This window comes from Vespa mandarinia, chromosome 6 (assembly GCF_050613455.1).
Source record: "Vespa mandarinia isolate Hongniang chromosome 6, ASM5061345v1, whole genome shotgun sequence".
Taxonomy (NCBI): domain Eukaryota; kingdom Metazoa; phylum Arthropoda; class Insecta; order Hymenoptera; family Vespidae; genus Vespa; species Vespa mandarinia.
Genome location: NC_140815.1, coordinates 9391596 through 9419329, shown reverse-complemented (window position 1 = coordinate 9419329; position 27734 = coordinate 9391596). Strand labels below are relative to the sequence as shown.

The 27734-nt window shown below is 38.9% G+C and overlaps 2 protein-coding genes across 5 annotated transcripts; both read left to right on the top strand.

Annotated features, from left to right (window-relative positions):
* Positions 1–113: 113 nt before the first annotated feature.
* On the top strand, positions 114–23922 carry LOC118448998 (uncharacterized). Of its 4 annotated transcripts, XM_085657727.1 has the most exons (7): positions 5570–5673; positions 5816–5988; positions 6113–6224; positions 6331–6447; positions 7389–7585; positions 11272–16222; positions 23792–23921. In XM_085657727.1, exons 2-6 carry the CDS (start codon positions 5971–5973, stop codon positions 12331–12333), a joined length of 1506 nt encoding a protein of 501 aa, XP_085513853.1. In that variant the 5' UTR covers positions 5570–5673; positions 5816–5970; the 3' UTR covers positions 12334–16222; positions 23792–23921. The 4 variants fall into 4 exon arrangements, with proteins under 4 accessions (XP_035738925.2, XP_085513853.1, XP_085513854.1 ...); XM_035883032.2 differs by lacking the exons at positions 5570–5673; positions 5816–5988 and adding an exon at positions 114–345; XM_085657728.1 differs by lacking the exon at positions 5570–5673 and having other exon boundaries at positions 5753–5988; positions 6331–6444; positions 23792–23922.
* On the top strand, positions 23884–27734 carry LOC118448994 (trehalose transporter 1-like protein). Its single transcript, XM_035883020.2, has 10 exons — positions 23884–24023; positions 24118–24295; positions 24490–24625; positions 25709–25917; positions 26082–26351; positions 26431–26653; positions 26764–26960; positions 27038–27217; positions 27330–27464; positions 27557–27734. Exons 1-10 carry the CDS (start codon positions 24007–24009, stop codon positions 27629–27631), a joined length of 1620 nt encoding a protein of 539 aa, XP_035738913.2. The 5' UTR covers positions 23884–24006; the 3' UTR covers positions 27632–27734.

Below are 27734 nucleotides of genomic sequence, written 5' to 3'. Positions count from 1 at the left end.
CCTCTTCCCCCTCCTTTCCCTCTCTACTAGAGAGTAAACGTAGACCTGCGCTGTAAGTAGAGTTTCGTTTCGGTTTCTCCGATCCAGCCGACTGGAGAGGGGATACGCGCACTTACTCTTTTCGTCAGTCACGTGGAGAAGTTAGGCGATTACGGTTCGAGTTTCGCGCCTCTCTTTTTCACTTTCCTATTATTATTTTCTTCTAAATTCTTCGACAACAAAGACTTGTGTTTCACCGATCGTGTCTCGATAGAGCCAGGAGACGTGACAAGTGTTAAGAAAAACACGTCGAGAAACGCATCTTTGAATTAGCGGACAGGGAAGCGTACTGCGTCAAATTCAAAGGTTAGTCACTTATTTCGCATTGTTCTCTTTTCTTTTTGATCATTTTTTTTTCTTTTTTTTTTTTTTTTACAATATGACGCCATATTGTGAGAGTTGCCGATTATCGTCACGCTTATAACGCTTTTCCACGCGTTTTTTCTTCGTTATCATCTGTCCGACGGGAAAAGGTTAATATTTCGAGCTTCCTGCGATATCGAAAAGTATGATGCTGCAGCCTCTTTATTTCGAATGTAATGATTTCGAACGAATGTACGAATTTTAAATATGTCTTGTATTATATTGTATGCGCACGTAAATTGTATTCCTCTTTAATGTTTCAAGCATCATGACAATTTAGTGTTAATCAATAAGTACGATTCGAAGAAGAGAATCGAATTTTATAAAAGAATTCATATACATTTTGGGTACATTATTTTTACGGACATATTTTTATTTCATTCCAGTTTAAATAAAATTTCGTCGTACGTTATATTAATAAATATAAAAATTATATTAAAAAGTATTGAATTAATACTTCGGTTTGAAGGGAATTTGAAAAATCGCTAATGTTTCCTTGGCACATCTTTCAAAGAATATACCGATTGCGGCATAACTTTACATAAATAAGATTTACCATCATTCTCGATTAGTCGGAAAAGAAAAAAGAGAAAGGGAGAGAAAGAAAAAAGAAGACGACGTCCGTCGAATATTTAGGTCATCCCGATCTGCGAAGCTTTATTTTCGTGTAAAAATCTTTTCCTTCTGGCTATCATTCGCTCGCTGGTAAGAAGCTTTTTTTTTCGGAGCATAAAGCTTCGAGAATCTTTGGGTATAACGATAGTTGCATGCGAAATTTTTACTTTGCGGCATTAAAAAAAGTTTGACGAATAAAAATATTCCTACCTACGGCACAACGTAGCTTGGGCGCGTTACTCGCAGGAATTTTTTCGTCCGACCGAAGAATTTGCGAATCGCATGTATTTGTCTATATATAGCTACATATATATATATATATATATATATATATATATATATATATCTATATATATACACACGGTATGTACATACATCGGTACTTTGCTTCGGGGGTATCTAAAAGCACTCGTAGAAATTGATGAACGACTTTCGTGGTACTGCTGAAATACGGGCTTTTTCTCTCTCCATTCTCTGCCAACCCGATCGTGGAGGAAACAAATCAAATTTTAAACGCATCGTTCCCGTGACCGATCTTGTTAGGCCTTTTTCATCGAAATCGGATTCCTCCGTTCTTTTTCTTCTTTCAATTTACCTTGCGAGAGCTCTCTCTCTCTCTCTCTCTCTCTCTCTCTCTCTCTCTCTCTCTCTCTCTCTCTCTCTCTCTCTCTCTCTCTCTCTCTCTCTCTCTCTCTCTCTCTCTCTCTCTCTCTCTCTCTCTCTCTCTCTCTCTCTCTCTCTCTCTCTCTCTCTCTCTCCTAGCACGATTCGGTCTGTGTATTCGCTGTCTCCCTCCTCCCAAAAAAAGAGACAAAAAGAACAAGTGTTTGCGAGATTTCATTCGTACACGAGATATATTCCGTCGTTATCGCGTGGTCATGTTGCTTTTTGTTCATAGGATATCGATCGTTTTCTTTTTCTTTTGCAAGGTTGTCGCATTGGAACGTCGTTGTTTAGCAAATTTAAAAAAGAAAAAGAAGCGTAATCGTGCGTCTTTCATTCGGATCGTCGAGATTCTGAGTTAGTGCCTATAGGCTATATCTATTTTGGATTATAAATCTTCATGAGTTAGGAAGCCGTGTGCAAACGATAATTAACAATTACGCCGGAAGTAAGAGCGCTTACGTAGAGAGAGAGAGAGAGAGAGAGAGAGAGAGAGAGAGAGAGAGAGAGAGAGAGAGAGAGAGAGAGAGAGATCGAGATCTTGGAAATAGTAATTTTGTAAAGCAAATTTTGTTGAAAGAATAACGATCGTGCGAGATACGCTTAGAAGAATGTTCGATTAATTCGATTAATTAGATCGTTTTAGCGTCAATGAATAAAAAAACTAAAGTCGATGAAAGATCCAATTCGAAGGCAACAATTTCCATCTCGCTGTCGTAGAAGAATCGCGATAGTTAGACAAGGTATTAGGAATCCATTGATTCGCGTTTCTATCATTCTGCCGTAGAGAGACTCGTGTCGTACCCTTGAGCTTGGCTATGCTGTATCAAATCGATGATTGAATGTAATAGGATAGATATTAGAAACATATCTCGTGAAAAATTGAATCTATGCTGGCTCGAAGGTATAACCACGCGAAGAATTCGCCTTGTTACGAATGTAAACGTAGTTGTACGAAGGATATCAAATTAGCCATCAACGAGTTATATCTCGTCTGATCTCTAACGATAAAGTCTTCGACGATATTCGATTCCTTCTTAAATATATCTATCTAATATCCCGGTCGTTATTCTTATTATTTACAAGTAGCAGTTTTAAATAGAATTTGACCAGCCGGTTGACTAGCCATTTCTCTAGGAACACGAGTTTTCGATCGGTTTGATTCATCGATTGGTTTGAAATAATAAATGTCATATCAGATTGTTTACACGCAAGTCTGGGACTTTACTTTCGATCCTTCTTATTATTCTCTTCGGTGCGCGAATCAGATTATTTATCTGTCGCGTTCTTGAATTGAAATTATTCTTTGTTCCTCTTGCGTATAAATAGGTAAGAAATCGAAACGATTTATTTGCCTAGCTGCAAATGTCGTAGTACGAAGAAAGTAAATTTGCATAAGCATCTTGTCGCGATTCATAAACTCGTTTGCGACTCTTAAATATGTCGGAAATAAGAAATAAGGGAAAGGGACGATTGCGTCTTCTTCGCAACTTCGAAAAACGAACAAAACGAACCCGATTGGAATCGAAAGCTATTCATATAGCTTTGATCATTATCGAGCGAAGCTCGAACCGTAGAATTAGACGTTTACTGCAGCGAGCCGAGCGCATCGTTCAAAATCACGCGTACCGCTCGTCGAGATGACGACCGGCTTGCGGATAGGGATACATCGTAATAGCAGCTAGAATCAAGTTAGAATTCAATTGTTAGGGCCATGCAATCTTATTTATTAACTTAACTTATTATTGTCCAACAATATTGGCGCGAAAGCAAACGATTCGAGATATTATTCGGCCATTACGATTCATCGAACGATTCGGTAAATTCATGCAAGTCGCAAATAGGATGAAGGACTTTCAAGGTTACCATCGCGATACGAAGACGTATTGTCATGAGCAAACTTTCCTCGAAGACGGGAGGAACGTCGTTGCATAAGGATGAGTTGAGAGAGAGAGAGAGAGAGAGAGAGAGAGAGAGAGAGAGAGAGAGAGAGAGAGAGAGAGAGAGAGAGAGAGAGAGAAATAGAACAAAGAAGGAATGTTGTACGAAAGAGTGGAACCGAGCATATTTTCTCTTTTTCTTTTCTTCGCTTTAATCATTCTCACTCGCGAGGGAGATATTTTCCTGCGAGCGACACGTATCGTCTCATCGAAACGACCCTTACTTTCCGGAATTTTATCGGCTTTCCCATCTCTCTTTGCTCCAATGTCTTCCCGTGGATTTCTTCCTAAAATCGAAGAAAACAATTTTCTCTATTCTTTCGAGAACGGTCTTTTAACGTTATATACGACTATGTCCGCGTCGATTTATGTCTATGTACGACAATGTACACGTAAAAATACACATGCTTTTCTTTTCGTCCAAATTTCGGTAAACATAAAAATACATATGTAAATACGTATAACTTCTTCTTCGTCGATAAATACGGCATGTTCAAGGAAATTAATGACATTTCTTTTATTTTATACGTAGAACATTTTCTTGCCTTGTACTTTTAAGAGAGGAAGATATACACACATAGTTTATATGTGTGCGCGTATACATATACCTACGTATGTAAATACGTAGCGCATCGAAGTTGAACAAGTTTCGAACAGTCGTACCTTACCAAGTGTTGTTTAACAATGTTTCTAGTTTACCATCGCAAATTTATTACACATACCTTTAGCCAACAACGAGACAAATCACTCCGCTTGAATCCTTATAGAATAAAAAGTCCAAACATATTCGTTCATTGATTATAAGAGAATAATCTCTGAATATTTTTCTCCCTATAATAAACTAGATACATCTAGTTTAATTATTCTACTTGTATATCTCAGGTTCTTAGAATTTGTCTTTTTTCCATTCGTTCGATTAGATATCGATTTTTTTTCATAAATTCATTTATTGCCTCCTCTTTCATTTATCTTTTATTTCCACGATATCATTTATCGAAGGTATGCTTCTTGAAAAGGATGAAAATTAAAATCCGTCGTAAAGGAAAGAGGAACTGACTCCTTCGTCTTCACTGGCAAACAACAACAAAAACAACAACTTTATTATCGTTTTACGTAGTATGGTCCTCTTATAAAAGGAATACCTTGACCGGTTGATGAAAAGCAAATACGATTAAAGTATATATATTGGTAGGTTAATGGTACTTTGTTCATCGCTTTATTGCGTATAGCGCTTTATGACGCCGATATTACGACGACGATAGAAGGAAGATCTCGATAAAGAAACGTTCAAGTTGCGTCGTTGTCGCGATTCGTGATTCAAGGACTCGACAAAGGCGCGCGCGCGCCAGAGCGAAAGAGAGTGTTGCTTAGAAAATTTCATAAGACGCGTCTTCTTCGCTTCTCTATTGATTAGCCTACGGGGCTGCACCGTATCTTTCTTCGGCAGCCCTTCAATTATCTTTCCAGCTACTTTTTCATCTATCGAACGTCCTCGCTTATTAACTGTTACCTAACCAGACTCCCCGTTAACAGCTTTACATAACGAAATACCGGTTAGCGTGTAACAAAATCCACGACATTCTTTACAAATTCAATATCGTCGATTTAAAACGAGTCAGTTTCAATTACGATCGGAGGCACTTTCGAAATTGGATAAAAATTTCTTGAAAGATTAGATATAGGTACACCTATTCGTTTATTAATCGTAAGCAATTAGTACTCTTTTCTTTTGTGCTTCTTCTTCTTTTTCCCCCCTTTGGTCGTAACGTAATCTAGAGTCGCGAGCAGGAGAATGTACGTCTTGTAAAAAGATAAGAGATGTCGTTAGAAAGGAAAATGACGAGTCTCGATGTAATTATCTTTGCTTACTTCCTATCCCCCCCCCCCCCCCCCCGGCACGATTTTCTCGCTCTTTATCCGTTGTCTGCCAAGCTTTTAACGGTAAGCACATCTTCTCTTGAAATACGAGAGTTTGAATTGGGTTTTCTTCCTACGACATCCCTTTTCACAAGTATTTATGTACACTCATCTATAACGAAAAGCTTCGCAGCGCGTGAGTAGTTTCATTTTCCCATCTCGTCTATATGCCTATAGCGTAATAACACTCTATATTTTTTTCCTTATTATCTTATTTCCTTTTATATTTAAGCGCGCGCAGGCGCTCTCTCGCTCTTTCAAATTTATAAAATTCGTAGAATTCGAGAAATCGCATTATTGGCTGTACCTCCGTTGAACATTGCATAATGCAATCGGATTATGGTTAACCCTATGGCCGAATATTGTGTGGTAAAGGCAAGATATATCGTTCGTATACCTATATCAAAGTTTGCCAGAAGGGGTTCGTTGAATAATGGATTCTGAAGGCAAAGTAAGTATACGTATCGATGCCTTTCGCATAATTAAAAATGATCTGCCATGGTAACGTAATACCACTTCGTATACCGCTTAACCGAGGACAAAACTAATTGGCGTATCGTTCCTTTCTGTTTCAGACTTTTGATAGAAAAAAAAGCAAAAAAAGAAATTCGTTCGCAGTGGAGGGTGGCAGAAAACATCGACATGTCACACCTTTGCCCGTTAAATATCAAAATGTCAATGTCAGCGGTAAGTATCGTAAGTCGCCGTAAGAATCATCGAGATGTAAATGGTCGAGATATATAGACGAGATATATAACGTAGATAGGTTATGGAGGTGCTCGTATTTCCTCAGGTGACGTAACAAAAATCGAGGTGATGCTCGAGGAAGCACCAGACGAGGCCGTCCTTGCTGGATCTATACCCTCGGAATTGGATGCTGGGATCGAATTAAATTCAACATATCCAGGTGGTAAGCTCGTAAGAAGATCAAAAGGAACGAGATCGGTTTAAAAACATTTTCAACCTAATTTCGTCTTATATTTATCTGATAAATAATAAATGAACGAGCCAGTGATGATTACAACTAATGCGGAATCGCCCTTTGATCTTCTTTGATCGGCGACGGCTTTGCGATTAACGATTTGTTGTTAATCTTCATCAAATATCTACGACGTCCTCAGATCACTTTGGTATTCCGTAATAAGAGAGTTCTAAGAGCTATAAATCTAACGGTTTCACGTGAGATATAATACATCTCTCTATATATACATATTCACGATAACGGCGGACGTGGATTACTCGTAGAGGACATTCGGTAAATGTACCAGCACTGTTTTACAGAGACGCTCGGATGTTCCCAATAAATATGTCGATTTTCTGATTTATCGTTATCGATTATATCGCAGGACAAACCAGCAAATCGCAAACTAGTAAATCGAGAAGCAATCGTAATGGCCCCATACACCAATTGTTTCTACTACTTCAATGATTATATATCGCGTTATATAAAGTTCGACGTTTTGAGATTCGACTTTTTATGTTATCGTTATTGATTTCGGAAAGTGCAACAAACGGTGCTTGCATTATACGACGGTAAGAGCGAGATACAGATACGTAACCACGTTAGGTACTTTCGGCGCTGTTACTCGGTGTCGTATTTCTCGGTTTTCACTCGCACGAAAGTTGTTATCGTATCGCGGGCTTCGAACGTTCTTCAAACGATGGCCACGGTCAACAAATGGGGAAAACCATTTTGCTTTCGACAAAAGCGCGCACCGCATGGACTTAATAAATAACATTGATCTGTCAATTGGCTCCTTCATTTTCTTTTTAATGATTATTAACGATAAGAAAGCGACCGATATAAAAGCATTCGATTTTTTTCTTTCCCCTTTATAATCGTTCTTTCAGGAGTACCAGAAGCGGGTGCGGTCGTGGTCAGAGCCGAGGAAGCTCTGATCGTCGTCCTAGTTCTCGTCCTTTGGGTCGCAGCGATAGCGTTATTTTTTAATCGATGGGGAAAGATCAGAATGTTGGAGCCCTATCAGCCAAAGTTTCAGCAACAACACAGGCAAAGCTGCACTATGGTCGACATGAACGCGCTTACGGTTAGAACTCCATTGATCAGTTTCTCTTGTAATCAGTTTCTTCCTGACTTTTCTTTCTTCGAGCTTCCTTAGTTTAGTTCAGCATATCTCCCTTTTATCCCTTACCTTAGAAAAAATATTAAGTAGGAAGTAGCCGTCGTTTCGTCGGTGCTAATTAAATTGGCTTACTTGTATATTTTCGTTCGTAATCTATAAGTCTCCTAATCTATAATGTCTCCAAGGAAAGGATTAGAGTCGTAAGACGTTAGGAGAACTTTTAGGTCGATTAATTTCTCTTAAGATCATTAAACCGTGTCTACGCTCGAGTTTAGTAAATTTCTCTTTGAGTAAGTTTGCGTTCAATTTGATCGTTGACGACGGCGTGCTTCAAACCGGATTACCGGTATGTCGTGCAGGGCTCTACTAGGACGACCCTTTGTGCGCGACGTGTCCGGTCAAGTCAACGGAATTAAAATGAAATCGTACGCGTTGTCGCCATTCGTATGTGTCGCAAAATAAGAATTTTCTGCCAAATAGCAATTCTATCAAAGCGAGATCGTTAGACGTTCGTCTGCAGTATCTCTTACCTCTTACGCACAACGTACGTACCGAGAGAGAGCATCGCATACCTACATTACGACCTCGTTAGAATCCTCCTTCTTCTCACATTTTTCTCAACCAAATTCATTTATTTATCGAATTATGAAGATTATGAGGATAATCCATCGAAAGTTAAGATTACGGTACTTTTCTTTAATAAAGAAATAAAGATAATGAGAAAATAAATTTAATTGGTACCATCGGGGATAACTAAAAAAAAAGAAATGCGACCACGAGATGAAATGGGAAACGCAAAAGAAGACGTTAGAATTTTTCTTTAAGTTTTCTCGAAATGTCGAGAAACAAATTCTCCGGAAGGCGAGATCGCTTCTGTTACGATCTTATAACGTAAACTCGACGGCAACGTCGTTCATCATTCATATATTTATATGGGTATCTATTCGTATCTATAGTTATCTATGGACGTATCTATATCGTATTTGCATACGTAGGTAAGCAGAATATCGATGTGAAGTGCCACGATGGTAAATTGAGAAACGTCGAGTGGTATCGAGTAAAATATTTCTCTTGATTTATCTCATCGAGAGAGAGAGAGAGAGAGAGAGAGAGAGAGAGCGCCTGTTAACATTTTCAATCGTGATCACAAAAACGTAGATACGACGAAAGCTTTCGATCGATCGAAAGCAGAGATTGTGGGTTATAGTTATTTGGTAGAAGATTATACGTTGTAAACATAGACTCGCAGTAGGAGCAGGGAAGACGCGCAATCCGGATGCGGAAAGACTAATGAAACGTATTGAAAGTAGCTACGAATTTTCAAGCAATGAATAAGCAATTACGTAAGTAAAGAAACGGTACTTCTTGCATTCTTTTTTTTCCCCAATATTACTTTCAATGTGGATTATCGTTCGTTCGAAACAATTTGATTGTACCTATCGGATGCACCGACGTTTCGGTCCTCATCGAAACGTTTTGACGGTAAAGAGATCTCAGAATCGACGTACGCTTCGAATAGCTCCCGGCATTCGCGGTGCGTACGAAAATACTCATCCAACTAGGAGTGCAACGTCCCCAGTTTGTTCCCTCACTTTGCCGTCTCCGAATATTTATAGTCGATCGAGAAGAAGAGAAATTGTCCTTCCGGGATACATACGGGGGCCTTTACATAGGATACGAAAGAAGAAATATTTTTAGAGAAAAATTCTACTACAATATGGACGAGCTTTAAGAGTGGAACATTTTTAAAACTTGTAATCCACGATTCGTTGAAGCTAGCTCTCGTTAGAAGCCATGGCTCCTGGGCATATTTCATAATGGGATCACCGAAAATAAAAGTCAACGAAGGCGCATTTCCAACTATGACGCTTACATAGTTGTAACACTTTTTACAAGGCACCAAAAATATCTGCATAAGAAGTTTCTTTTCCGGTGGCAACGCGATAATATGGTAACAGTACGGAGCTTCTCTCGTAGTCACTTTGAAATAAATTTTGACCATTTCTCAAAATTACACACTCGCACTTTTATTGCAGATTTCGTGAGAAAAACGACGTGAGGAGAAATCGTAGTTAGCGTATGGATGCTAATGGAGCGCGATATATTCTCCGACGATAACGCATAAATAAGTCATAAACCGCGTTAACCGTTGCCAGCCAAAATTAGCACGTCGTCTCTGATTTTATCGTCAATTTTCATATTTTTCTTCTTCGTAGATAATTGGTTGCATTAAGTGCGTGAGTCGATAACCGATGCTTAAGTAAATTATTAGAAAATTCAATTGGCGGAGGACGACGGAAAGGGCAATGATGAGAACCAAGGAAAATGCCACGCAAAATCGAAACGCGTCGCTTGTCGCGGTGTCGGACGGAACGGAGATGAGCGAAACGAAGGGGAAAGAGAGAGAGAGAGAGAGAGAGAGAGAGAGAGAGAGAGAGAGAAGCACTCAGAGAGAAGACCGATTTGATAAATGATCCAACAAACGCGTCTCTTATCGTCGTCGAATGTTTTCCGATAATGAGGATCGCTCAAATTAACCGGCCTTCTTAACTTGCAAAGCCCGGCTTCGAATTGAAAAACCTCGACGGATTTCGTTCGGAGTGGGTAAGATAAAGGCGAATTATTCGATCGAATTATCATCGTCGATGCCCAAGAAGAAGAAAATTTTTCGGAAATTGAAGATTTTAATGAATTCTCTTCAAGGACAGAGAGAGAGAGAGAGAGAGAGAGAGAGAGAGAGACGAATAAAGTCTATCGAACGTTAAATATCGTTTCGCTGAATTAGAAAATAATCGAATTATTTCGTTCGGAAAACAGTTTGGAGCTAGCCTCCTCGAGGACTCGTAAAGTTTACGTTTAGAAATTGAAAAGAAATTGAAGAGCGTTTATCTTCAATTTTATTATCCGTATCATCTACTTGTTAGATCCGATCGATCTATGCTCTAGGCACATTCCCAGCCGACTAGATTAAAATAAAAAGAAAAATATGTAACGACGCTAATAATCCTGCTATCTCAAGCACGTTACTCTCGTTTGCATAATCTATGGAAATGGCGAGCTATCATCGCGGTATATCGAGGAGAAAAACGACGGACGTGCTTGAAGAAAAAGAAAAAAAAAAAAAGAAAAACAAGAAACAAATTTCAAAGAATACTAGTTAATGAGATTCGATCGAGAGTAACGTTTGACATTAAAGGAAAATTAATCTTATGTCAGCAATGGGAACTTTTTTGGTTGGTTTTGGCTATAGTAGATTTCACATTATTCGTCATTCTTAAACTTTGCCACGATTTTTGTTTCTTTTCTTTCATCGTTTTTCTACTTTATACAAGCTCCTCGCCAAAATGCTTTATCGGGGGAAAATTATTTATTGGAAGAGAGACAAATAGGTGGAACTTTTAGCAAAACTTTCTCATATTCCTACATTTTCCACATTATAATGCATTAGGCGTAAAAAAACGTGGTAAAACTGCAGCGAAAGCGCGTGGGCCGAGATAATTGGACCGACATAGAGAGTGTAGAAAAAGTGGTAGAAAAAGTGATAGGAAAAGAACGGGGGCGGCGGCGGTTGGAAGGAGAAAAATGTGATTATATCGAGGGATAGGGATAGTCCGAAATGAACTCGAAACTTTTTTTCGTCTTGCTTGCAGCACCGTACTTACTCGAAATTTAACATCCACCGGCAGGATCACCCGGTGCACCAGAGTAGCTGCGTACCCAGCACCACCACCGCCGAGTGCTGGAGACCGAGACAGAACAGCGTCTTCGTCGGTTCGAGCAGCGCGTCCCTTGTCGCGGTCAATCAGGAAACACCGAGACGCGCCAAGAGCGCGTTCGATCTGCAGTCTCTCGTTTTGGCGGAGTGTACCATAAGGAAAAATACCATAGAGGACGATCGCCCGGAGAACGAAGAACCGGGGGGAACGGTGAGGAGTTCGAAGGAACTAGCGATGGCATTAACGACGACAGCCGGATCCCAGTTTACGGAATCATCGAAAGTGGGTCAACGTAGGACGAGCGTTTGTAAGTTGTTGGACAAGCCGTTGCAGCAACGCGAGAGGGGTATGAGCGTTTGTCAGGTCGATCGCGGGGATTATCAGATTCTTCAAAGCAGAACGTCCCAGAGAGATCGAGGTATGAGTATCTGTTACTTCGATAGAACGGACGTTTTGGCGAGACCTCTTCAGAGGGATCACCGGGGCTCCTCGAGTATTTGCCACTTCGACAGAATGGACGTGTTTGCGAGACCACCTTATCCACGTGATCGCGGTAGCAGCGTTTGTCAATTCGACAGAATGGACGTTTTGGCACGGCCGACTTCCTCCTATCTCGGTAAGTCCCTCCTAAGAGAGAGACGCGTAAGCGTTTGCAACTTTCTCGAGAAGAACGAGGAGCCTGTGCTCCGAGCTACAGCTAACGTTCCTGCTAACGTCTCGCAAAGCTTCCAATGGTACGGGCGTTCCAGCGTCGACAGCAACGTCGACAAAATCGAGACTATTCTTCGATCGACTCCTTCCCCTTCTCCCGTCTCGAAGAAGAACGCTCGAGATAACAAGGACGTTTCCCCTTTGATTATCGAACATCAAGGGGGGGATCACCTACCGTCCGATCGTCGGGATGACGAAGAGAACGGCATTGCGTATTATTTCGATCGACCGTCCTGCAGCAAAACGCCGGACGTTGTGCTCGGTTATAAAGCGACTTGCGTTTGAAGGTACGCACCGTACTAGTCCTAGTCATTCTCCTTCGTATCCTCGAAGTTTCCTCGAAGAATTCTTCGAAGCAGGCAACATGGAACGAATTAAAAACTAATTCATTAGAAATTTTGAATCGAACGAAATCTCGAGCGATCGAGTAACCTGTTAACGAAACGCGCGTCGGAATCGCTTTAATTACGCCGTTTTATTAATTCGTCTATCGTCTGTGCGCACTGGCCCGCAAATATATCTATATCTCGTATAGATGGCCCGATAACGAGAAATGAAAAAAGATCGCTTTGAATGCGCGTTCCTAGGGGGACACAATGAAAAATACGATACCTTAACATTATTTCTATTCTTCGGTCATATCTTATCTCATGGTACGCGCACAACATTTGAACGAATATTTTTTGCGAGCCACTGCGTAGACATTCGTTGTACATAAGATGGAGCATTTAAATAGGGTGGGGGTTGGGGGACCCGAGATATAGTGGTTAGAAAAAAGATATGAACTTTGAAGAAAACGAGGTTATCTACTTCTACTATATATCAATTATATTAAGTAACTACCATTTGAATGTTCCTATTTAAATGTCTACCATCCATAGATACACGTAGATGTAATTCCGATGTTAACAAAGTCCAGCTTGGGAGTAGTCTCATTGTCGATCTATTTTCATATGAACACGATTGAGTCCGCTCCGATTCGTTACGCGTATCGGTTAACGCGTTCTATTCATCGAAACTCAGTTTGTATTTCCTCATGAACGGTGTAATTTAATCGAGAGTAAGCTTCGTTAAATAAACGTTGTGTATACAAGGAGCAATCTAAAAAGATAGAAAAGAAGTTACACGGTCAAGAGCTTCTCGTTGGACCAATCATGAATCCTTTTCGTACGTGAACGAGAGGATGTAACCAAACGAAACGTGATAAATTACATGTATTACATTACAATGAAAACAGATGTCAAATATTTTTTATTAAAAATCTCTTTTTAAAAGTACAATAATAGCTTAGCCAAGAGGAAAGGGAAACGTTGTCATTGGCTCGTAAAGCTTTATCAACCGTTCGATCGATCTCTTTCTTAACAAGACCGGACAATGTTCTATTTCAAAATAGTACGAAATATTTATGTCTTTCTAAAGGTTTTAAACGGAGACTCGATCCATATTTTCATCGAGTGCGTTATCAAAACCAACGAGAGAATGTTATGTCGTTCGTTACAATGCCAAAAGTGAAAGATTACAAGTTATCGAAAGCATATGCAATATTTAAGCTCAATATTCGAAACGACATTAATTACGTTTACTTCGAAAGGCGGATCTCTGACGTTATTCGAAAAACGTAAATAAAAGGGAATCAAAATGTACATTTCGACAAGGAAAGAAAAGAAAAGATGGGAGAAAAAAAAGAAAAAAAGAGAAAAGAAAAAAAAAAAGAAGCAAAAATGGCTCGTGCCCTTATCTACTTTTTGATATGACTTTGTTAGGCATAAATCGAGAATGCGAGTTTTTCGCTTGATCGTTAAAAATTGGACAAATTACGATTAAACGTGCCATCCATTCAGTCGTCGACGTCGTCGGTATTGTCGATTGAATTTTTCCAACGAGCAAATGATCGAAGCTTTAAGTAGCGATCGATCGACTCTTCCTCTTTATCTCGTAACTCTTATTTTCTTTTCCTCCAAATGGACGTAAATATAGCTAGAGAGTTTAGTCCTCCGACCATATTTTATCTCTTTCCCACGGCGAGTCTTCTCTTTCTCGCACTAGTAAATTCATAGAAATTGCTCTATTCTTCGAAGCTGACTTTATCGTTGAATAGACGGATTTTCTCTATCTCTCTCTGAAATTGTCCACAGATAAAAATATTTAAATGTTAACAAACGTTCGATAATAAGTCCCTTCGTTTAAGGGATCCTCTTTCGAAAATAATGTAGTAGAAATTTCATTCGAGTGTAATAACGAATATTTATTTTAAAAGAAATTCTTCCGTCGCCAAATTAAATATAACGCGACGATGGGAAGAAATAGATTTATCGAGTCTGGTAAGCATTGCTCAACCTGTACTCAGGGAATATCTTGGAATAATTAATGCCAATCGTCAAATAATAGAAAAACTATTCCAAATACTGGATCTTTTATTTTTCCTGGCTTGCCTTTCCTCGACTTGAGATAAGACCACGTAACTCGTCGATATGTCAGAAATATCTTTTCCGAATCATACGCAAATGTTGGTTCTAGGTATAAAAAGATGAGAAACTAAGGTATGTACCTATCTATGTATACCTATCTATCCGATGTCGCACATTTGTTGATTATATATTTATTCCCTCGAAGAAACAATAGGGTAAATTATCGTTTTGTTACGTGTACAAATATGTATATGTATTATACAACAACGTATGAATACTTATACACCTCGCTTGTGTTTCCGATGAGAAGATAATGGAATAATTGGAATATAAATAATATGCGCGTTTTCGAAATATTATTAATACCTTTGCGAGGAATTTCTATAAACGATTAATTCAAAGTTTTACCAGTCGCATTAATTCTCGTTGTTTTATAAAATAATAAAACATACTGACGAGAATATTATGAGATCGAGTATTTTTGAAGGATAACATGATCGAGCTTGTAAAGGATGAATTGTTCTCTTCTCACAAAGTATTATTAAAAGAATACAGGAGAAATGAAATATACACCGCTTCGGCCATATCGCGTAATCAGTTTTAAACCGCGTTATATACAAGTATGATTAATTTATACGTTTGGCGGTAAGGTTCTCATTTAAACTTCTGTATCTGTTCATGATCGTATAATGAACTTTCAAATATTTCAAATAATATATAAATATTTCGTTTAACTTTACGTCTCGTCTATGTAAGAATAATGTATGAAAAAAGTACTCCGAATATACGCATACGAGGAAGGATCATTTGAGATAAGTAATATTTTCTGACCAAAAATATATCTCCATTCGGTTAAAGAAATTTTATCGCTATAAATATAGTTATAAATTAGTTTCGCTTTAATATCGCGCGACAAACGGACCTTTTATATAGACTTAGTCGAATTAGCTGAACTATCGTCAGACCAAAGAGAGAATTTTTCTCATAATATTGCGCGCGTTTAAAATTAAATAGATAATAATGCTTCGTTATTTTATTTCGAAACGAAATGAGACAATTATACCAGTTATACTACAAGTAATTCTTCGTTCAACGACGACTGATAGAAAGCAAGATGATAAAACAGTTTTTAAGATTACAAGGAGATAATTACAATTATATAAATCTATTTAGCCTTAAGCTATTACAATTAGTTTCTCCTTAAATTTTTTTTCTTCCCACGTCAACCGTATGGAAATAGAAATGGGCGTGCCTATTGCTTAATAATTTGCTTAATAAAAGAAGATAAATTAAAACGATGGAGAATCAATCATGGAGAATCTTGTTAATTATTTGTTAATATATTTATTTTGTTAAGCTATGCCATATTGAGGATCGAGTGTCGAAGAGGTAACACGGAATGTCGCCTTCCGACGGTATAAAAAAATTTCTACTACATTTCTCTAATATCACTTGTATAAAGTTCTCCTATAAATAAATTCAAATTTGTGAATATAAAATAACAAAATAACATTTTCAATCGTCGTTACCTATGAAAATATTTCAGATATAATTTGAATAGCGAGATGCGTTCTTGACGGAAGGTAAGAATTTCTTTGACAATTAGAAAATAAATAATCGATAGTAAGGAATAGAGAGAATTTGGAGGAGCTTTTTCCTGGACGTCTATTGGAAATACGGGAAGAATAAGAGAGAAAGTAAAAGCACGGCAAGATCGAGGGACCTAACGTTGTGCTTACCGCTAAAGGACTCTAATATCCCACAAGGTTAGTATTACCTCGATACCACTTAAGAGTCTCCACTTTCCTTACCGTTCGTTCTATCTCTCGGATAAGCTCGAAACCGAGGAGGAATGAAACCTGTTTCATTCTTACGTGTTAGCCTTGAATATAGAGAAATGAGAATGGGAGGATGGAGGCGGTCCGTGCGAATTCGAGATAACTTTATACCTTTTATTCTATTGCATTTGGAGCATGAATGAAAACTTTTCTTCTCTTTCCCTCGTCCATGCGCATTCTATATAGGATAAAAATGATAGCTACAGCGAGAGGATTTTCCGGCCACATGCAATTCCGAGATTAATCCGTCGGCGTATCCTGCGGCTCGATCTATCAGGGGTGTTTTTCCGGAAAAACAAGGTACTTTTCGAAAACGCTTTCGATCGTTTAATCGAAATCTCGAACGATAAGAACAACTATTCGAGACAATTCGACGTCTCTCTCTCTCTCTCTCTCTCTCTCTCTCTCTCTCTCTCTCTCTCTCTCTCTCTCTGAGAGAACACGATTCACTCGATAAGAACTCGTTCAGAGTTCCTTGCTCCGTGGCATTCTACTCGACGCACGTAGAGAAAATTGAGAAAATTGAGCCAATTTACTTGAACCAGGGTAACCAAGCTTTTTCACATTCCGTAATATCACGGAAAGGATAAATGATAACGACGAGAGTGGTAAAAAAAGGTAAAAGAGCTAAAGAATTGAAGCATACTTATATATCTTTTTTATTTGGCAAAAGAGATTGGATCGTAAACTTATTTCGCATACCTATTGAGGATATTATGGAATAATGTCAGTAATACGCTTAGACGTGACAACGGGTTTAAGCCGAGGCATATCGAGCCAAACATTTCGATTTTCTAATAATTCTAATCGAATTATGTTTCATTATCACTTTATGATATACGAGATGGGATTCTGTTAGACCGAGACTGTAGAAATTTTCTTGGAGGATTCACGATAAACTAACGATAAATGTGAGACTCACGATTATAATTTAGCCGATAAATGATATAAATAAAGTGGTCGTGCAAGTGAAGGACTCGATTTATAAGGTCTTAATTTTGATAGTAAATTATTACAATTTCTGCGAATGAAATGTTATGGAGAGAGATAGCACCGATAAAGTGATCTCCCTTTAAAGACCATTAAGTACAATTCTATTCAAGGTCACAAAGAGCATTATCCTTGACACAGTTTTGTATTTCAACTAGCAGGGAGGTTAAAGACACTGCCAGTCATTATCCGATCGTCTTCGAGCACATAAATCTCTATTAGAAAGCAAAGTTTTATTTGGAAAAAAAAAGAAAAAGAAAAAAATATATACCTATTAGCTGTACTAATCTTTTCTTAAAGAGAAAATATATATAGAACATATTTTTGGCACGAAGGGTAGAAAACTGTAAGAAAACGGTTAGGTGGAGTATACAGAAAAAGATTTTTCTTCGTGCACGTTGGCCGACACTATCGTAACGTTGAAAAATTCTTCACAATGTTTTTCGTCGGATTCGAAGATACTCGCGAGAAAATGTCACGGAGGAGAGAGAAAAAACAGCGGAACGGAAGGAGAAGAAGAGAATGACGTGCGAAAGAGGAATTCGAAGGGAAGGTAGAAAAAGATAAGGAAGAGAGAAGAAAATCCACCTTTCGATCTATCGTCTCGAGAGACCTCACGAGTATAATATTTTTTTATCTCTCACCTTTGGACTTAAGTTGATAAAATAAGGAAAAGAGGTCGATGAGATACTTGCAATGTTTGTGCCGTATATTTATCTGCAATTCATCCTCGATTAGATCACATTTATTAAACTTTATCGATTAGGAATAATTAATCGTTCGAAGGAGCGAGGATATAAGAGCAACGTATGTGGTACATATGTAGAAACATTGATCGTTTGAATTTCTCAGGCGCGCTGCGACCGACATGGTTTTATTATAATAAATACCGCGGAGTGATGCAACGCAAAGAGAATTTTAAAAAGCAATAGCGTGCAATAAAAATCCGCCATTGAGAACGATTTCTCCATTTAATAAATACTCACCGAATTTGATTATTTCCAATCCACTCATTTTAATCGCTAACTCGATAAATACAATTTCAATATGTAGCCGTAAGCATAATTTTTTCCTCTCGAACGATCCGTATATAACCGGGGAAGATATCGATTAACGAGAGACGAGGGAGGGAGATGTATCGACGAGAGGTAATTGAGATAAACGCAGGAGTAATGTTATAACAGGTTTGGATCACAAATCGAAATTATCTTCGATTCGTGATCCAATGTTTCTACGAGCGTTAGCATTAGGTTCCTTCTTAAAGCATACATAAAGTGTTAGCTTTGTGACAAATGTATTTGTTCCCGGATGATCCTCGTTAAACATTCGATTTACTCGTGCGCGTTACTAATTACGCCAATTCGAGCGAATTCGTGATAAAAGGCGCATGATATCGATAATCGAGCTAGAACGATAATGAAGCTTTCGTCCGTTACAAGAATCGAAAGGTTTAGAAGAATCTGGCGTTATTAGCAAGTAAGTTAGACTCGCAAATTCGAAAATAAAGATGGAAGAAAGAAAAAAGGAAGAGAAGAGAGGAAAGACGATGAAATAGGAAATCTCTGTCGGATCAATCGAGTGGTCTCGATTGTCTTGAAAAGAAAAAAAATCTATTGCTTGTTACTAATGGCTTCGGGTCGTTCGCTCGTCCATTCGCATTGATCGAACGATGTTTTCGGAGGTGGTAGGTGAAGGGGATCGACCGATGAAAAGGAAAACAAAAAAAAAGTCAATCCTCCGAGATTGGCTCGATTCGAGGAAGAAAACTTATGGTCGAATTCACTTCAAGAGAATCAGGATCGATAAAACGAAAGAGTTGGATAATTTCGTCGCAAGACTGTAAATTTTCTTTTCAGTTAGCGCTCAATCGTTTCCAATCGTTTAAGTTTCGTCTTCAAGCTCGAGATAAAGGCGAATGCACTTTATGTTAAAACCTTTAACGATCTCATTCTTACGTATATATATATATATATATATATATATATATATATATGTATATATATATATATATATGTATATATCCCAAGTGCTTTCCAATGCAAGTTTTGGTCGTAAGTAATGACGCTTATCCCAACGCTTTCAATGTCTCATGTAGTTGTTGTCGTTTTACTTTTCGTCGTCGTCGTCGTCGGCGGCGCATATATCGTAGAATTAATAAGTTCTACGAATTAATTTTTCTGCCCATTTCCTCCTCTCTTACGTTTTTCTTCTTCTTATCTATTTCTTTTCGAAACGATAACGGAAGATTCATCGTTGGGATGCAAACCCGTCGAGCAGATTCCTTGATCGTTTCATCAACGAGAAAACCGAGTTCTCTACTCGGGGTATTTAACTCCTGCGGGAATACCCCGATATCCCAACTCCTTAATATTTCCCGCTTCTTACTCGTTTATTTATACGCAAGTCTTCTCGTTAACGATTCTCTCCGAGATATAAGAAAATATCGTTTAACTCTCCGACGAGGGATGAAAGCGCTTAGGACGATCGATTCGTACATCCTTCAAGCGTTCTCGACTCGAATATTTCTCTTCCCTTTCGTTTAGGAGAAGGAAAGATGAACGACGAGTGATCGTGCCATCGACAGCCTTCCTCTCTTTCTCCTTCCGAAAGCATAAAAATCGACGATTTTTACGAAACGAGACGGAGATTTCCTTACCTTGAATTTTATTACGAATTCGTCATATTTCTGGTATTTCAACGGTATCTCTTCCTTCATGCACCGTAATTGGTCGAGTTTGTTTGCGATCGAATAAAAAGATGAATAATCGGTTCGCCTGACCTTGCAATCGAGCATTCGTTTCCTCCTGCCCTCTCCTCCATTGGATATCGATAAGGTGATAAAAATGGGAAGTCGTTGGTAACAGCTGAGGAAAATTGAGTAGACGCGTTTAGTCATAAAGTCCATCGAAACACTGCCACGTGACTCGTTTCGAATGATTTATCAAGATAGCCAGCCAAAAGGGATAATAAAATTGGCGTCATTCGTCGTCGTATCGCACACAAAGAAATCTCTATTCTCGTTGCTCGTCATTGATCTAAGAAGAATCTCTTTCCTCTCCATTTTCTCTTTGTTTCTTTCTCTCAAACAGGATACGCTAAGGTTTCCTTTCGCTTCGTTCAAGTGCCATCTTCGATAAGTACTTTGCCGCAAGAACGAACGAAGAAAAGGATCTCGGCAGGCAGACACCCTTTCCCATTTTCTTCCGCCAACACGCAGCGAGATAGATAGAAGGAGTTTCTTCTACCCTACTACGACGATGTTCTTCGCGTAAACGCGTAACCGTGTGTTCGTGTGTTCGTGTGTTCGTGTGTTCGTGTGTTCGTGTGATCGTGTGTTCGTGTTCGTGTGTTCATCTCCACCACGCCCCTGTTTTCTTTTCTCTCTTTTAAACGCCTTCGCACTTTCGCTCGAAAGTACGCTCCAGTCGTCTCTCTCTCTCTCTCTCTCTCTCTCTCTCTCTCTCACTCTTCCTCTCGATGGATCGTAAAGCGGTTCGAAGAAGTGCTGAAAACGCTTTACGTCCCTAAAACCGGACGAGTTAACGAGAAGTAAGTAAACGTCGACTCGTATAAGTTCTGTGTATATACATATCGATTATATTTATATTTATATCGATACTCGGGTACACCAAGTTCTTGCACATAAAACAAAGTTCGCTAATCGATTCGATAGAAATATCTGTCTCCCTCATCGAGGAGCCCATTTATCAAAAGGGTCGTCGTTCCCATCCTCTTTCACGATCATCGGCCAAAATATTTCTTACGCATTGTCGTTCGAGCCAAGTGATGGATGATGGCCTCAACTTCTTACCCGAGTAAGATTGCGTTGTATGTCTTCTTGTTGCTTGAACAAACGCTAAGAGATTATCGGCGGTATCGATTAGCTTTATCGATTTCCCATACCATTGTTATTATATCGTCTCGTATGTACCTTACAAGGGATAGACGTGAGATGGTCGTTCGCAATGTAAATACCAATGGGATTATTGATAGGTGGGTGGGCTGCATTCAGCGAGCTTCCTAGCCGTCGCGTCGGTTAATAAGGTAAAACGAATCGATGACAAAAGTACGCTTCTTTCTCTACGCTTTACCAAGTAATAAATTTCTCCGTTCGAGATGAAATATGTATCTCGCGAAAGGAGAATTAACGATTTCGCAGCAGCGGCTATTGGCACATCGCCATAACATTTCGCAAAACAATGGTCGCGCGTACGAAGCGCGCGAACGAGGAAGAAGAACAGTGTGCACTCGTATAGTTGTACTCGTTTGCGATCGAATCAAATTTGTCATGAACGTATGCGAAATTGGCTATGTACCTAACTACATACGTAGATACGATATATACAGGAAGTGAATTTCTAGGTATAAATCGAATCTAGGTATATGTCGCCTAAAGGGTCTCTCGTTGAATGAATTTTTATTTTAATTATACGTTAATAAGAAGCACGTTCCTAACGATACCTACGGAACAATTCCGATCGAATGGGATTTGAAAATAATTTCTATTCATTCGGCCGTAATGATTCGAAAGCGTTTTAATTAAATCGTATATCGATCGTACGTCGTAATCTATTCGCTCGGCTATTCGTAAATAGGACAGATAGGTTTGTTTTTTCAACGCATATTTCTTTATCGCATATCGATGAAAAATAAATTACTTGGATATCAGTCAATATCTTTCTATTTAATTCTTAAAGGTTAATCTTCTTTCGAACTATCAGCACGCGATCGTATAGATCGTAATAAATCCGGGGGGCGAAAAGATTTTTCGAAAGGGAAACTTTTCCAAGACGCCCTTCTTTCCAAACTAATCGAGATAAAAAGATCGAGCTGGAGTGTCCCATTTTTTCTTTGTTCCTTTTTTCCTTTTCTTCTCTTTTTCGCGCACGAGTTTCTCGCGAACGAAGTCTCGTTGGACGAAAATCGATCCGACGAGCAACGACGCCGTTGAAAGGAAGAAAAATCGAGAAACAATGTTCATTCGTGTCGTTGGATCGTGCAATGGGATAGACGAGAATATCCGTTGTTCGTCGCGTATATTTTAGATACGCAATATCTTTGAAAGAAGAAAAATTCTATCGTTGCCGTGAGTATCCGTAACATTGTGTTCAGTCAGACGTAATCGGTCAAGTTGAGCCGTCATCCTTGTCGTTCAGTTATCCGAATATCGGGTCAAGGTTATCGAGCTCTAATGGATCAACACCGATCCACCGTGACTCTTGATAGCCGGCAAAGAAGAATTCAATGGTTATTATCTCGGAAATGACCGTTCGCCGTTCTGACCCTGCCGAAGAAATCAAGGACGAGAACGTTCTCTTTACTTTTTCTATCTGATCGTTATTAAGCAATGGGCATTCATTTATTACGTTATACTACGACGATAAGACATATAACTGACTTCGCCATAACTGTCGTTAAAAGCGATTCGCATTGCCGTAACAATTGCGTTTAGCGTTTGACAAGAGAAAAAAATGTAACATAAAGTAGAGTTTATCGTAAAAACTCACACAGACGATTAATTAATTATCGTCTGCTATTTAAACGTCTAAAAGGAACGAATGAATTTCACGAAAAAGGTATCGTAATATATATGTTTTACGTCTCACAAACTATATATCACAGTATAAGAGGGGAAACATCAAATATATATATTGAATTAAAGCATTATTTGTACACGCGCACGCTCTCTATCTATCAAGAGATAAAATCGACTTGATCAAGATTTCATTCATTGCCAATTAGCAATTCGAATATCCTAAAATTTGTTCGCGAAGGTCAACTAGCTAAGATTTTCAATCGTCGTCATCGTCGTGGCGCTTGACTGCGCGTGTGGGCATAAAAGAGACAAGAGAATCGCTCGAGAAAGGGACCTTAATCAAAGTGAGCGGTTTATAAGAGGGCGCCCGACAAATGTTTCACTCACAGTTCACCGAGCAGAGTCCCGCGAGCAAAGGCAAACGGGATAAGGCAAACGTCGCTCCTTCATTATCTTTACATTTGCGCGATCTATCCTTTTGTCAAAAATATTTCGTTGTAGAGAGGATTCTTTTCACGATATTCATTAAAGTGCATCTTGACCGCGGAAACGAATCAAAGAATTGAGAAATCGAGTCGACTTTCTATATTATTCTGCACTTTTTTTCCAAAGAGTTTTTTCTTTTTTTTTTCTTTTCTTATTACATAAACGAACAAGGAGGAGCGAACTAACACGATATTCGCGTGATTAAAATCGACTCGAACGATCGTTCGTTGTAAATAACATTTAACACGTATGATACCCGGATTAGAATGAGTTAGAAAAAATACGGTGGTACACCGGAGGTGAGGTGTTAAAGGAAAGCAACATAATTTCGTTTACCTACCAAAAATTTCTTATCTAATAACCTTGTACTCTTTGAATGAATACGTCGTTAAAGCGGCATATCGCAGATATAAGAGAAATTGCTATTCGGTCGAGTTGAGTCATCGCCGACAAAAAGAGATTCTATTTCAATGTCATTTAATTAGGACAAAAAAGGTGGAAATAAGTTAGACGGACAAACGTTTTGCGGATTTGTCGCGAATGGAACGACAACGGAAAGAAATCCGTAATGCTTCGGCACCGATATTGATATCGCGAAGATCGAGAAAAATAGAGAAGCAAGAGTGACGGTCAAACTCGAAGAGACAATCTATTGATAATAAAGATCGGAAGGAAATTTCAATACTTTTGCGTCATCATCATGACGCTCGATAAAAGGTAATTATTACAGAGAGAGAGAGAGAGAAGGAGAGACAAGCAAGTTCATTCCCCTTTAAAGTTCCCCATTAAATTAGATTTATTCGATTCGCAGCGAAGAAAATCAGTCCATGTTGCAATACAGTTCGAAAGATTATAGAAAAATCTCCAAAACTAAGGATATTTACGAAGACATCGAAAATAACAACAGCTGTACAAACTTGGACGATTTATACAAAGTGGAAAATGTCGTAACTCAATACACGTCGAATCGAAAAGCCATCTTTGCACAGGTAAAAAGAATAATCTAATCCTGTCTTTTTCACTATTCATACTTCAATATTTTTTGACTTTTTAATAAGAAATTTTAAGCGCTATTTAGATTCGTACGAAATGACGCGGTTATAATCGCAATTGCTTCAACGAACGATTCTTTTATCCGATCGACGAGTTTTTTCGTCTGAGATAATAGTCATTGTTATTACAGTGCTTGGTAGCCGGTGCAGTTTTGCTATTGGCAGCTGGTGCCGGCATGCCCATTGGTTACAGCGCTATACTTTTGCCACAATTGTCCGCAGAAAATGCGACTGTGTACGTGGATCGTGAGCTTGGATCGTGGATAGGTAAGTAATCATAATTTTCTTCCTTTTCATCTCTTCGATAAATGTCAAGTTTGTGATTTAGATCCGAAATAGAACATATCTATGTATATATATATATATATATATATATATCTATTGGTCTTCGGTGTTAGCCCGCGTATAGCAACTTCTCGCATGATCTTAATCGTAAACGTGACTTCTATTCTCGCTCGAGAGACCTGTGATTCATCCATCGTCGGCCGAGGCGAGAGCAACCACGAGATTATATGAGAGAGAGAGAGAGAGAGAGAGAGAGAGAGAGAGAGAGAGAGAGAGAGAGCATCGTAGAGTTGGGAATTGGACAGTTGGACCGTGACCCACTCGCAAGTAGTTGCTTTTTCACGGGGATAATCTGCTATAGGCCGCGATCATTTATCACCGACGATTAGCATCGCCGTCAAGCGTGAGAGGTCTGCTTGCGATCGGTAATCCGCAACCAAGGATCATCCCCTTTGTTGTATCGACGGATATTACTCGTAACGGTATTTGGTCTAGCGGCTCGAACAAATTATATTACATGATTTAGCATTAAAGTCCAATCAGATTAGTATTCTTTTAATATCCGATCTTATCTCGAGAAAAGGAAACGGAACGGAACGTAAAAGTCGAACGATTCGACAATTTCTTTAATTTGATTAAATCTTTACATTAGATCTTTGGAGAAGTGTCTTTTCTAAAAGGCTCCGACATGGATAGATGGGTAAACCGATTGCATTCCTTGAAAAGAAATGGGGACACTGCGGAGAAGGAAGGAATTTAACGTTCTTTTAGTCTTACTTTTACTCTCTCTCTCTCTCTCTCTCTCTCTCTCTCTCTCTCTCTCTCTCTCTTCCTCTCCCTGCGCTTATATACGGTTCCATAAAGGGCATAATGTTTGCCTGAATGTTTCGACGATCCAGAAAAAATTAAGATCCATTAAGCGATCTCGACGAGTTTCAAGTAACGCGAAAATTCATTGTTCCCATTAGAAGAGAGAGAGAGAGAGAGAGATGAAAAAGTAAAAAGACATAAAGTAAAAGTATTACGAGTAATTGATAACCGTAACATGAAAAAAATTGTCCACAGCATCGGTCCATAGTTTGGCGACTCCAATAGGAGCGATCCTCTCGGGTCCATTTCTCGATACATTAGGCAGACGAGGATGTCTGCAATTATCGGCGATACCACTTTGCCTCGGGTGGATAGTGATGGGTTTTGCAAAAAACATTCCTGCTTTGCTCGTCGGCCGAATCGTATCCGGTTTCGCAGTAGGATTTATGGGTGTACCAAGTCAGGTAAACGAAATTAGCAGAATTTTATGTAGATATTTTTACATTTGATTTGGTACCATATTTTTCTTATTTGTCAACGATATTCCTATATGACAAAATTATGACGTTGCTCTATACGTTATCAATCGCATTTATAACGTGTTATAACGCGTTAATTTTGTTAATAGATACTAGTAGGAGAGACCGCCGATCCAGGACTCCGTGGAATTTTAGTGGCCAGTTCTTTTGCGGCCTACAGTTTCGGTATACTTTTGATTTATGCTTTTGGTGCATCCTTCGAATGGAACGTCGTTGCTTTTTGCGGCACCGTTTTACCCGTCGTTGCATTTATCTCCCTCTCATTCGTACCGGAAAGTCCCGCTTGGTTGATCAGAGAAGGAAAGATCGAAAAAGCGAGAAGCGCTCTATTGTGGCTGAGAGGAGGCGACATAGAACGGGTAAAAATAATACTTTTAACGTCCCATTAATTTTCTTATTAATATTTGAAATAATAATCTCTCGAGTTGTTTCTACTAGATGAACACGGAAATTACTATATTGGAAGCAAGAGGGAAACTCGACATTGGGGAGAAATCATTAGGAACGTCATTCGGTCAACGAGTCTCCTTGACGTTATCCATTATCGTTAGTCCTAACGTGCTCAAACCGTTGTCCATTATTAATATCTTCAACGCTTTGCAATTAAGCAGCGGAACGTACGTAATAGTATTCTACGCGGTGGATCTCGTACGAGACATCGGTGAGTTAACAACGATGGTACTTATGACGCCGCTTACCAGAAACTATTACATTTATTTGAAGAAAAATAAATGAACATTACGTTTGTCACTTTCTCTCGTTGTCATACAGGTGGCAAGAGTGTGGATAGTTATGTAGCCGCAATAATAACGGCGTTGACAAGATTCTTTTTCAGTCTGCTAGCTTGCGTCTTATTACTTAAAATTGGCAGACGAAGTCTTGGTATTTTTTCAGCGATAGGCACGAGCTTGGCTTCGCTCGTACTCGTTGCGTATACTTTGTTAAAGAGCGAAGAATCCGATATGGATGTAAGTCCGTTTGAATCGTTAGATTAGGATTGCGTCGCATATACCAGGCATATAACAGTTTATGTTTTATGTTTCAGGCATATGTTCTTGGTATATGTTTGTTTGTTTACGTCGGCGCCAACACCGTAGGCTTGTTTACCCTTCCCGGCTTGATGATCGGTGAATTGTTACCGCAAAACGCTCGTGGTATCGCCGGTGGTTTCAATTTCTTTATTTTCAACTTTTTACTATTCCTTGGGACCAAATCTTTTCCAACGGTACATATGCTTTTCACCATTTCTATTTATAATTTTTCAGTTCTTTGAAACACCCATACGATAATAACTAATAAGCTTTTGAACAATCGAAATAATATTCTGAATATCATAGATAAATAATGCGGTAGGCATAACCGGTGCCTTTGCTATTTTCGGTATATCCGCTTTGTTAGAGGCAATTTTCGTTTATGTTGCACTACCCGAAACGAAGAATCGTACGTTAGAAGAGATCGAGGATTATTTTCAGGTGAGAACGAAGGATATATAATCGATATCGTAATCGTCCAACCTACGAATAAGCGAGTCATCGCATTTTCTTTCTTCCTTCTTTTTTTCCAGCAAAGTAATCTCCTTTGGATAACCAGATCGAGAGGACAAAGGCGGAACGATGGAATTATCCTGAGGCACTCTTAATATCATCCATCATTTCGTCCCGTCGTGTGTAAATAAACGCGTCCTTTAATTTATATCCATTTCGATACTCCTTTACGATATTACATATATATATATATATATA